This window comes from Hemicordylus capensis, chromosome 1, assembly GCF_027244095.1.
Source record: "Hemicordylus capensis ecotype Gifberg chromosome 1, rHemCap1.1.pri, whole genome shotgun sequence".
NCBI lineage: Eukaryota > Metazoa > Chordata > Lepidosauria > Squamata > Cordylidae > Hemicordylus > Hemicordylus capensis.
The window spans coordinates 437,503,392-437,516,383 of NC_069657.1; the positions used below are offsets into that span (position 1 = coordinate 437,503,392).

At 45.3% G+C, this 12,992-nt stretch overlaps 1 protein-coding gene across 4 annotated transcripts in view; it reads right to left on the reverse strand.

The window, feature by feature from the left end:
- The window catches only part of FSHR (follicle stimulating hormone receptor), a 147,063-nt gene that overhangs the window by 67,589 nt on the left and 66,482 nt on the right, over positions 1-12,992 (reverse strand). For 3 of the 4 annotated variants that reach the window (XR_008305832.1, XM_053244248.1, XM_053244231.1), the window contains exons 3-4: positions 8,315-8,389; positions 3,208-3,282 (exon numbers count right to left, since the gene is read on the reverse strand). Coding sequence is in view for 3 of the 4 variants with exons in the window: in XM_053244248.1 (XP_053100223.1) it covers positions 3,208-3,282; positions 8,315-8,389 (150 nt within the window). In the remaining variant the exon portion in view is untranslated. The remainder of the gene's footprint in view (positions 1-3,207; positions 3,283-8,314; positions 8,390-12,992) is intronic. The other variant, XM_053244239.1, reaches the window with a different exon arrangement.

A 12,992-nucleotide genomic window follows, 5' to 3' on the forward strand; every position in this document is an offset into this window, starting at 1 on the left:
GTTGTACTGCTTTGTGAACTCTTTCATGTTTTGCTCCTCTTAGGAAAAAGAAATACATAGCAATAAATATATAGGCTGAGCTCTTTCCCTCTCCAGTGGACGGAAAGATATGGCAAGTGTGTCGTAAGACCTAAATCCATTGTGCTCATCATCTTTAAAAATAGTTGGAAGGCCATCTCCTTGCAGCAAGAGAATATATGCTGCACTGATATTTGCTCTCATTCATGGGAACTGATGCTGGGATAGAGCTGGAATAATACTAAGAATAAGAGCAGAAGGCAATTATACGTGTTGTTGTCTGGAGAGACCAGCAACAGCTTCCATTTTAATTCTACCCATTGAATTATGTTAGATTTGATTTTTCTTTTTTTAAATCACAGCCAAATAGATATTATCAGCCAGATTCAGGTCAGATGCTAACAGCAGTTTGACTATTTTGGGATGAGACATTATTCTAAGGGTGGGTTTAATTATCCATGAATTGTGATGGAAGCCCCATGAGAGCAGATGTGGCAAGTGTGTCATAAGACCTAAATCCATTGTGAAGAATGCTCTTCAAATGAATGTGGGATTAAAGCTTGGCTATCAAAAAGAATTCTTATTAAAAGGCATCTCATCACCTATCACTGTGTATAAATGGAAACCACTGCAAATGGCTTTCCATCTTCGACAGTAGAGTTGAAATGGTCATTGTGTAGGTGAAAGAAAGAGAGGGAGACAGAGAGAGGAGGAGGACATGAACCTTAGTATTTCTATAAGACAGGTTCTTAACCTTGGTTCCCAGGTGTTGTTGGACTACAATTCCATCATTCCCAGACACAACAGCTTTCAGCCACTGTGGCTGGGGATGATGGGAGTTGAGTCCAACAACATTTGAGGACCCAAGTTTAGATACATCTATTCTAGATGAACACTGGAACATAGGAAGCTGGCTTGTACCAAATCAGAAAATAAGTTCTTCTAGCTCAGTATAGTCTACACCAGGGTTTCTCAACGTTGGGTCCCCAGAGGTATTGGACTTCAACTCCCATAATTCCCAACCAAAGTCCACTGGGCCAGGGATTATGGGAGTTGAAGTCCAATAACATCTGGGGACCCAACATTGAGAATCCCTGGTCTACAATGACTGGCAGTAGCTCTCCAATTTAACAGGAAGGAGTCTCTCCCAGCCCTACCTGGAGATGCTGCCAGGGAGTGAACTGGGGAACAACTGCATGCAAAGCAGATGGTAGAGTGATGACACTACTCTGAGCTACGACACCATTCCCTAAGGAGAATACTTATCGTGCTCACAGGTAGTCTCCTACCCTAATGCAGACCAAGATAGACCCTGCTTAGCAAAGGGGACAATTCACACTTGCTACCACAAGACCAGCTCTCCTCCCCATGAATGTGATGATAAGTGAATGTGTCCTTCACATTTTCTCCGTGACGTGTTCGTCAACCAAATTTTAACTCAAAGATAATGGTGAAATATCCAGTCCAGAGGTAATGTGATTTGATTCACCAGGGAAGCTCTGCATAAGGAAAGAAGTAGCCTACCACATGCATAGCCAGTGCAGATACAAATGCACATCTCCATCCCCATCATGATGCTCATCTGCACTCCACTGAATATACTGGATGAGTCTTTTGTGGCATATGGAAGATGTGCATCCTCATCCAAGGCCACATCCCAAAAGCTGTGAAGGGATGACCTAAACAGAATACATTCTTAATGTTTCATTTTGGAACCAGATGGTGCTCTGTTCTTTAGAACAGAGAACCTTTTTCTCATTCCTTTTGTTATATAAAGAGCCGTTTCTCCCAAGCAGTGAGAAAGGACAATAGGGTTTCCAGGGAGGAAGCCCTGAAGAGCTCACCTCCCTGCAGACGATCCATTGTCTTCCCTTGGGTGGGCGGATCGCCTGCCCAGAAAAGCACCAGTTGCAGCTGGTAGCTCCAAGGGTCAGGGTGCCAGGGTGCATCACCCCGTGTCGGCCTGCCCCCCAGAGCTCCAATAATGCATCACGAGAGTTTGTGGTGCATTATGGGGGGTCCCCCTCCCCAAGAGCACCTCAGTCTGTCTATGGGACAGTCTTTGGGAAGGGAGCTGGTCTTGTGGTAGCAAGCATGACTTGTCCCCTTAAGCTAGGCAGGATCTGCCCTGGTTGCATATGAATGGGAGACGAGAAGTGTGAGCGCTGTAAGATATTCCCCTCAGGGGATGGAGCCGCTCTGGGAAGAGCATCTAGGCTCCAAGTTCCTTCCCTGGCATCTCCAAGATAGGGCTGGGAGAGATTCCTGCCTGCAACCTTGGAGAAGCTGCTGCCAGTCTGTGCAGACAATACTGAGTGCGATGGACCTATGGTCTGACTCAGTATATGGCAGCTTCCTATGTTCCGATGTCAACCACAGCTGCAAAAAGCCGTGGCTGACAGAAGATCAACAAAACAAAACAAAACAAAGTTAGGAGAGCACTCACTCTCCTAACCTCTTTTTGAAGGGAGGCTCCACAAGCGGGTTTAGCGCCTCAGTGCCTCTGGGTTCGGGCCAATCCCAGTGGTACACACAAACACGCATGCAAAACCAGGCTGGGCTTAATTAGCCTGGTTTTGCATGCATGTGAGGATAGCCTCACATTGTTCTATGAACTTTGTCTTGTTGAAAAGCAGTATATACTCGCCTAAGTGGGTGAAGAGGCACCTTTTGAAATGGTGGCTGTCTGTCTTATATTTAGCAGGGGGAGAGCAACTGTCCCTGTTCAATCCAGTACAGAATTCCTTCCAGTGACTGTTTCTTTCCAGATTGTGAGCTCCTTTAGGACCGGAAACCACTTTTTCATTCCCTTTTTATCACTCCTTTTGCTATGCACAGCACTTTGAGAACTTTTTAAAAAGTGGTAGATAAATATAAAACAGCAGCAGCAACCTGGGCTCAAATCTCTGCTGAGGCAGTGAAGCTCACTGGTGACCTTAGATGAGTTACTTTCTCTCAGTCTAACCTACCTCACTGAGGAGTTGTGGTGCTAACCTGTGTATGTGGTCCCATCTATATATGTCCCAATGAGATCTTAGGAGAAACAGTGGGCTATAAATATGAGGAATAATAATAATAATAATAATAATAATAATAATAATAAGAAGAAGAAGAAGAAGAAGAAGAAGAAAGATTGTGTGAAAGACCCTTTTGTTGGAAAAAGGCAACCATGAAGTCTCAAATACTTACAGGTATCTGAGATTGGGAAGGTTCTGGAAAGCGTATCGTTCAATATGCACAAGATTATTTGCTTTCTCGATTCTTCTGTGAAAAAAAGAAGAAAAATATCCATAAGAACATGAACCATCAGGGCTAGTGTGCTGTTTCGTAGCAGCACAAGAATCTCTGCATGAGATGCACAAGGCTGTTTTCTGAACTGTATGTACCTTGTAAGTTGTAAGTTTTCCTTATGTTGGTTGGAATTTGGGGGCCAATTCACCTGTAGTCAGTGTTGCATTATTGCCCTCTCCTATTCCAGAGGACCACTTTCCTAACATCTCACACATGCAAGGCAGAAACCCCATTCACAAACTGAGGCTGTTCTCACATGCAGCCTAACCCAGGCTAGCCCAGCCTGGGTTAGGCTGCATGTGAGAACCGCCAGGATCATGCCAGGTCCCCATGGGGCAGTGCCACTTAGTCCAGCTTTTTAAGCTGGCTTTTAGCTGGGATTTAAGGAGTTCACATCCTCTTAACCCAGGCTCCGGGTTTTTGTGTCTCCTTGGGCGGCATGCAGCCCGAGGATACACAGAGATGGGTGCCTAGAGCATTGTGACGGCATGTGGTGCATTGTGGGATTCCCAGAGGCTGGGACATTTTATCCCAGCCCTCTGGACCTTGATCATCTGAGAGTGCAGTCCGTGCTCCCAGCTAGGGGTATGCATGAAACCGATTCGTTAGAAATGGTGGCACTTTGGTTCGTGCTTTTGAACCTGATCGAACCGGCTCGAAACCCATTTCGAGTACTGTACAAGCAAAGGGGAGATTCCCTAACTAAAAAGGGGCTGAGGCCTGAGTGGGGTGGGCGAGAGGGCACCTTACCTGCTCTGTGTGTACAGGCATCAGAATGCAGGTACAACATAATGTCTGAATAGTGTGAACCTTGAATATAAAACTTTGGAAAGGCTGGACAAAAACACCTTAAAGAAAGAAATACATAAAAAGCCATGACTCTTCTTGTCCTTGTGAATAAAAACTATTGACATGGATTGTGGACAGGGAAATTTGTAATGCTCTGGCCTACTGAACCAGATGGCTGGTGGGAGGGAAACTCACTGCAAAAGCAAAATTTGCTGAACCCTGTGAAGCAAACAGAGCATATAGACTTGTTTTGATAAAAAAACTAATTCCACTGAGCAGTGTGCAGCAATAAGCATGCTCTCCATAGAATTTTAGCAGAATAAGGTCAAAGAGTGAGTCTTGACAACCAGACCATACATAAGGAAGGAAGAAGCAGAGAAGCCAAAAATGAGAAGAATTTTGAATGGATTGTCCCACCTGGACCACATGCCATTTCAACAGTTTGGTCCATTACTGGCTTATACAGGTGAAACTCGGAAAATTAGAATATCATGCAAAAGTCCATTAATTTCAGTAATGCAAATTAAAAGGTGAAACTGATATATGAGACAGACGCATTACATGCAAAGTGAGATAAGTCAAGCCTTAATTTGTTATAATTGTGATGATCATGGCGTACAGCTCATGAAAACCCCAAATCTACAATCCCAGAAAATTAGAATATTACACGGAACCAAGAAGACAAGGATTGAAGAATAGAACAATATCGGACCTCTGAAAAGTATACAGTGTACTGTGCTTGATTGGCCAGCAAACTCGCCTGACCTGACCCCACAGAGAATCTATGGGGCATTGCCAAGAGAAGGATGAGAGACATGAGACCAAACAATGCAGAATTGCTGAAGGCTGCTAATGAAGCATTCTGGTCTTCCATAATACCTCATCTGTGCCACAGGCTGATAGCATCCATGCCACGCCGCATTGAGGCAGTAATTGCTGCAAAAGGGGCCCAAACCAAGTACTGAATACATATGCATGCTTATACTTTTCAGAGGTCCGATATTGTTCTATTCTTCAATCCTTGTCTTCTTGGTTCCATGTAATATTCTAATTTTCTGAGATTGTGGATTTGGGGTTTTCATGAGCTGTACGCCATGATCATAACAATTATAACAAATTAAGGCTTGACTTATCTCGCTTTGCATGTAATGCGTCTGTCTCATATATCAGTTTCACCTTTTAATTTGCATTACAGAAATTAATGGACTTTTGCACGATATTCTAATTTTCCGAGTTTCACCTGTAACTAGTGATTAGGGTTGTGCACAAATTGATTTTTTTTATTTGATTTGTGCCCAAATTGAATCACTACTGATTTATTTTGTGTCTGAATCTGTCCCCCCGAATCACCCCAGATTCGATTTGGATTTGATTCAGTTTGATATGGATCAGTTCTGACCACTTATAAAAGTCCTAGGAGCACCAAATTGAATTCAAATTCATTGCACAACTTCATCTCTTCTGTTCATTTTGACTGTCATTGGACAGTGTCATCTGTCAACAGCCATGTGTCAACTACACAAACCCCCCCCCCACACTGGGGTACTTAGTTTATTTTGTAGGAATGTTTAAAATGTTTAGATTATTTGGTGTTTTCATTACACACCTTCATTTCTTCTGTTCATTTTGACCCTACTGATTTGTGGGTGGGGGTGGGGAATTAGTGGCATCCCATGTGCCAACTACCCCCCAACATGCAAGCCACTGGGTACTCAGTTTATCTTTTAGGGATTTTTGAGGTGTTTAGACTCGTTGGTGTGTAATGAATCCTCATAGGGATTCATTATGAGGAAAGGTTATTAGACACCAAAGAGTCTAAACACTTGAAAAAAAATCCTAGAACATAAACTGAGTAGTACCCCACTGCCTTGCGGGTGGGAGTGGGGTATAGTTGGCACTTGGCAGTTGACAGTTGGCACTGTCCAATGACAGTCAAAATGAACAGAAGAAATGAAGGTGTGCAATGAATCCTCATAGGGATTCATTATGAGGAAAAGTTATTATACACCACGGAATCCAGACACTTGAAAAATAGTGAACACACATTTTGCTCCATAACTCCACTTCTACAAGGGCTAGAGCTTAGCTTTGTTTTTTAAATAAAAGCTGGGAATCTGGGGAAATTAATAGGAGGAATCCAAATCTTGATTTGATTCGAATAGAATCTGGCACGATTCGATTTGGACCCAAATCTAACCAATGGACCACAGGGGTGATTTGTTCTGTCTCCAAATCATCTGAATCAGCTAGATTTGAGTATAAATCTATTTGTACCCAAATCGCTTCACACATCCCTACGAGTGATGCTGCCGAAGATCATCTGAGCACAGGTGATTGAATTCAGCCGATTGGAAATGCTCTCCTCTAACGTGAGACCAGCATCTGTACATTATCCTGTGGTTCAGATTATAATCTGAACAGGAAAGATACAAGCCCTATTCATAATGTTGGGAAAACTGCAATTCCCGGCTTTCCATGCATCTGACACATAACCATAGCCAGGGAGCAGAAGGAGAGAGGCACATCTCACCATTCTCCTGCTGCCAGCACTGGAAAAACAAGGAAGTTACATGAGAGAGGGAAAGAGGTATTGCAGTGGTCAGTCAGATGATTACAGGGGGTGGGGCTGCAAGAAGGACTAAACCCAATTGTGCTTCCAATCACATCATCAGGAGAGTTCCGGTCTGAAACTAGCACAGAATATGATTGGGGGGCAGGGAATGGGCTCTTTTCTGAGCTGGGAGGCAATAGTTCATTTTTTCGAGGCCCAGTTCCATTTTTTCTATGCCCTGTGTGTGGTGTGGGGAGAAGAGGTTTTACCATTCAGTGGCTGAAACCTAACTACTGAAAGGAGAGCTGGTCTTGTGGCAGCAAGCATGACTTGTCCCCTTAGCTAAGCAGGGTCGGATCCTGGTTGCATGTGAAAGAGAGACTAGAAGTATGATATCCCTCAGGGGATATCTTGAGCCACTCTGGGAAGAGCATCAGAAGGTTCCAAGTTCGCTTCCTGGCATCTCCAAGATAGGGCTGAGAGAGCTTCCTGCCTGCAACCTTGGAGAAGCCACTGCCAGTCTGTGAAGACAATACTGAGCTAGATAGTCCAATGGTCTGACTCAGTATGTGGCAGCTTCCTATGTTCCTAAATGCTGGCAATTTGCATATACTGCTGCTGCTTTCCAAGCCATGGCCACATGCATTAGTAAGGTAGCAATTTTTGCCAGTCTTCCCTATCTCTAGATGACTTCATGTGATCTGGAACTGGATCCCTGAGAGCCACACAGCCCTCAGGGACCCACTTCTGGCATGGAGGGGGACTAGTGAAAGTTGCCCCCCACCAGTGACCAGCGGAATGCTGCTAGTCTGCAGCACAGAAGCCCTAGTGCTCCTCCTGGCGAGTGAATGCACCTCTAGTGAGTCAGCCACTAGTGGTTTAGATCTGCCTGTTATGGATGGGGTTACATCCCCCCTGAAAGATCTGGTACTTAGCTTGGGAGTACATCTGGACCCAAACCTCTCTTTGATATCTCGGGTTGAGGCCGTGGCCAGGAGCGCTTTTCATCACCTGTGGCTGATACACCAGCAATGTCCATTTCTCAAGACAAATGACTTTAAAACCGTGGTGCATATGCTGGTAACATCCAGACTTGACTACTGCAATGCACTCCACATTGGGCTTCCTTTGGACAGAAACTGCAGCTGGTGCAGAATGCGGCAGCCAGGTTGGTCTCCGGGGCCACCCGTAGAGACCATCTAACTCCTATTTGAAGAGAACTGTATGCTGGCTGACAATTAGTTTCCAGGCCAAATACCAAGTGCTGGTTATTACCTATATAGGCTTGAGCTCAGCGTATTTAAGAGAGCACCTTCTTCTTCATGGAGCCCGCTGCCTATTAAGATCATTCCAGTTGCCACCAGTTCACTTGGTAGCAACCCCAAACTGGGCCTTCTCTAGGGTTACCCCAGGGCTCTGGAACACACTCCCAAATGACATCAGAATCTCCCCATCTGTGATTGTCTTCAAACTTTTGAATTTTAGTTTATGATGTTTTAAAGTTTCATTTATGGTAATTTAAATCTGTTTTATATGATCTTTAGGTTTTAATTGCTCTTTGCTTAATTGTAAACTGCCCTGAGATTTTATATAGGGTGGTATATAAATGTGACAAATAAATATATAAGTAAAGCCCCCACCCTCCAACTCTGTTTATTTACTTACATTTCATGGAGTTTGGGAAGCTGGGAGAAGACATCCGATTCTATCCTTTCCAAGGCATCATTCTGGGAGATTTCTCTGTCAACATAATGGAAAGATGAGCAAAGGTGGCCTCTCAATTTATCAAGAAGTGCCAATAGCACCAATTATACATGAAAAGTGAAAGGAACAACTTAAATGGTTGCCAGCTTCAAAGGACTCACTAGGGATCTTGGAAACAGAAAGCTAGCAGAGCAGGAAAAGGGCTGGGAAAGATCCTTCTTATATGTTATTCTACTGCTTTCAGAAAGTCTGTCTGTCTCTGTCTGTCTGTCTGTCTGTCTCTCTCTCTCTCTCTCTCTCTCTCTCACACACACACACACACACACACACACACACTCTCACACTCAGAAGTTGCATCCCCTGGATTTGGATGACAGAGCAGCAATATACAACCCAAATTACATTTCTTTCCCCTAAATTCTGGCCACATGTCTGCTCTGTACAGTGCCAGGCATGCAGATATAATAAAAGTAGTAGGAGGGCTGATTGCTCTTCTGTGTAAAATCTTTTCGGACATTATGTTGCACATGAATTAAGGTGCTGTGTGAAATGTACATGCGTTCATTTTAAAAGAGAATGTGGGTACAGACCCTCTCAAATGCAGGTTCAGTGAGGGATTGCTACAGCTGTATGCTCGTTCAACGTTAGCATATTAGTAACTATACAGTATGTGTGTATGGATCTCGGGGTGTGTACAGTGTACACAGATAGTACATGGGTGGAACACAGTGTGAACACACTGGCTGACATGCAGCACAAGGGAACATGGGCAGCTTGAGCACCGCCTGCACCCCTGCACACTCGCAAGCACCATCGGTAGGGCTGTGCTACAGGGCAGCCCCGCTCCATCAGAAGGGCTTCATGTATGCAATTGGATAACACTACACCCTTTAGTCCCAAAGGGTGTCACATCATGCAACTGTGTGCACAGAGCCCTTACAATGGAGTAAAACTGCCCTATCAGTGTTTACGAGTGTGCAGGGGTGTGGGCAGTGCTCAAGCCGCCCATGTTCCCTTGCACTGGATTTAAGCCACTATAAATGACAGAAGCCATATTCACGTGACGTGGGGGGGGGAGGGAAGGGAAGGGAAGGGAAGGGGGGGCAACATTATCTCTGCCACCCTTTCCAGCAACCTCTGTGCATTGAGCATAAGGCCCCAATAGAGCCTATAACCAAACAAACTGTACATGTGTAGGGGAGGGCCTCTCTGTGCAATCAGGAACACTACAAACAGGCCTCTGGTCAGGGGCGGAGCCACCATTGCACAAACGGGTTCAAAGAACCTGGGCTGTTGCTCCTCAGGGGCTGCGCCTCACGCCCCAGCCACGCCGCCTGCGTCTGATGCCAGATGCGGGGGCCATGGTGTAGCTTGCAAACAGGGCTTGCAAATGGCCCAGTTTGTGGGGGGAAATCGGCCAGCGAGTGGGGCTGGAGCAGCCCTCCCTGCTGGCAAGGAGAGCTGCTCTGACCATGCTGTGAACGCGGCACTGGTTGATTTTGCTTGCAAACGGGGCCTCACAACCTCAGATGCTGACACAGGGGGTGGGTCTGGGGGCCCCGCAGTGGTGGGCTGAACCCAGGCCTCTGCTGGCCTCCCTCCGCCATGCCTCTGGTTGTGCATACAAAGCTTTGGATGCACTTCAACTCTGTTCAGACCTTTGGCTAAATCCTTGACCATTTGGGGCCAGTTTCAGTGACCCCAAATTTTGATCCCCTTCATTTGCTCACTGGGTATCCTTTTGGTTAGTGAAGAGAGTCTTATTTGGACGTTAGGGAAAAGATGCTGTATAGGAGTACAAGTGTCTAAAGTGAAACCGGAAGTCCTGTCCTGGCTTGCTACTCAACTTCCCTGAAGCAGCACTGCTCGCAATTCCAGCAGGCACCCCAGCCTCCCAATAATGGAAATACCCGTCATCATGGGTGCACTGTCAGTCTCTCCAGATTAATACTGCTGGGCTGTGAGAAGTGCTGCGAGGAAGGTGAGTGACGGGTCAGAGTGGGACTTGCGGACCTGCTTTAGACACTTGTTCTTGCATATGGAAGCCTGATTCAGACATTCTGCTGTACAAGTGTACAGACATCTGTACATGTGCTTGTGTGAATGACTGTACCCATGTGCATTTTGAAAGTGATCTGCTTGGTATAGATAGGAAATGTACTCAACATAACAGGTGAATGACTGTACGTGTGTACACTGTGAACATAACATGTGAATGTGCCTAGTGTCTTTTCCAGAATGTACAAATAAGGCTTTTGTCTTGCCACCAACTAGAATCACAGCATGAAATAGGCTGGTAAGCTTCCCCCCACTTTCTGGGCAAAAGAGACAGAGAAAAAAAGCACTTTTAAACTAGCATAATCAACAACATACAGAGTGCGTGGGAAATGCAAAAAAAAAAACAAAAACAAAAAAACAAAAAAGAGCCCACATCTGTATATAAATTACTCCCTTCACCAAGAAACACCATAAGTGGGAGTTCTATTGCTAATTCCACTACATTACACATTATGACAATGCTGAGAACAGCAGGTGCTTTGCAGCAATGCCATATATTTCAAGGTTTTTATTTTAAAAAAAGATAAACTGGCAAATTAAGCAAAACTTAAATAAAAAGCAACTTATCTCCTGTAACAAATGTATATTTTCAGTTTATGAGCTGTCTCTAGCAATTCACCCAAGCTGAACAAGTGGATGTAGCTACTCCCTCCTTGAATACAAACCCCTCTTAAAGGGATCTTTTTGATTTCAAACCATGCTAACTTTCAAGTAATGATTAGCTTTATCTTGTAATGTAACAGGAGGAAGAGAATAGCTTAGAAAGAATTAGGGGCGGGGCAATACTATGTGACAGGTACTTTGGAGGTGAAGCATGGAGAAAAAGGATGATATTCTATGTGTTTCTAAAAGACTTCTGAGTACTTGTTTCAGTCTGAACATCAGCAGATCTGTGCATACTCAAATCAAAATCTCAGTACATGCACTTCAAACTCAGAGCCAAGAAATGCTAAACTGGTTTGCCTGTAGGAATTTTGTACCCTCTAAGGCTTCCTCTTACGGCCTTCTACCTCTCATTTTTGGGGTCTGCTCCTTCACCTGCTCCCACATTCTTATAGCCTCTGCTGCTTCCCTTGGCCCAGTGCCTAAAAAGACCCTTCTTCTCTTCTTCAGAGCCGCCATTAGTTTTCTCTCCTCTCATCTCCTGGTTTCTCTGATTCTATTTTGCATGCATACATGCATGCATCCATTCTCTCTCCCTCCCTCCCTCCCTCCCTCTCAGAGGCATATCTAAGGAAAATAGCGCCTAGGGCAAGCATTAAAATTGCGCCCCCTGTCCAAACATCTGACACCCATCTTTCAGATAACTTTATCATAATATCAGCGGGGAAAAACAAGTCTGAAGGTCACATACAAATCACAAATCTGAATATGTGTACAGTGACTTATATTATATTAATTTTTTAAAAATTACCTGTAGCCCCTTTGGGGGGGCTTCTAAAGGCTGGGGGGGGGTCTGCAAAGGTTCCCCCTCCCCCCTGCTGGCCTCTAGGGCCTCACAGGGACCATTTAAGCATGTGTGGTGGCCATTTTTTAAAATATATATATTTTTTTAAAATGGCAGTTGAAAACAAAATGGCCACCACGCATGCTCAAATGGTCTCTGTGAGGCCTGGTATGGCCTAGGGCCTCAAAGAGGCCATTTGAGCATGCGTGGTGGCCATTTTGTTTTTGGCAGCCACTTTTTAAAAAAAAATAATTAGTTTTAAGAATGATGCCCCCTTCAAGTGGCGTCCGGGGCACGTGCCCTGCCTGTCCCACCCTAGATACGCCCCTGCTCCCTCTCTCCTTTCCATTGGGGTGTTAGCCTCATTCACACGTTATGTTCAGCGCTCGTACAACAAGTGTACTGTGTACACAAGTACAGATACAGTTATTCACACACACTGGGGCTATTCTCACGATCAGCAAAAATTGGGGTAGGAGAGCCTAGCCCGATTTTTGCTGATCGTGTAAACCACCGGGCTTGCAGGTGAGCCTGGTGGCTTACAAGTGGCTAACCCGCTTTTGTAGCCCTCCCCTTAGCCCGGGTTTGTGGAGCAAGCGCTCTGCAAACCTGGGTTTCCCGATCGTGAGTAGCCGTGATGCGGCTCTGCGCCATGGCTACTCACAAGGAGACCCCCAGAGGGGAGGCGAAAAGCCGCCTCCCGGCTCTGGGGGGTCTCACTAATCAGCCCACGGTGCCCCCAGCCCCCTCCGGTTCCATCATGGAGCTGGCAATCATGTGGGCGGCCAATTCGGCCGCCCAGGGCTCCCTCCCTGCTCGTGTGTGGGGAGAGTGGGCTTAGCCCACTCTCCCCGCGCATTCACAAAAATCGGGTCTCACTGATCGTGAGACCTGGCTCACTATGTTGAAGTCAGGTAGAGCAGTACACTTCCTATTTGTACCATGCATTTGAGGGGCCTTTACACAGGTCCACCTTTAAAATGAAAGCAAATATAGATATCCACACAAACATTTGTACAAGTGAATTGAGATCTATAATGTCTGAATAGGGCTATCATGTGTCGCAGCATCAGAGCAGCTCAGACAATGGCATGCAAATGTGCTATGATTCCATTACTGCTCACCCTCCCTGTG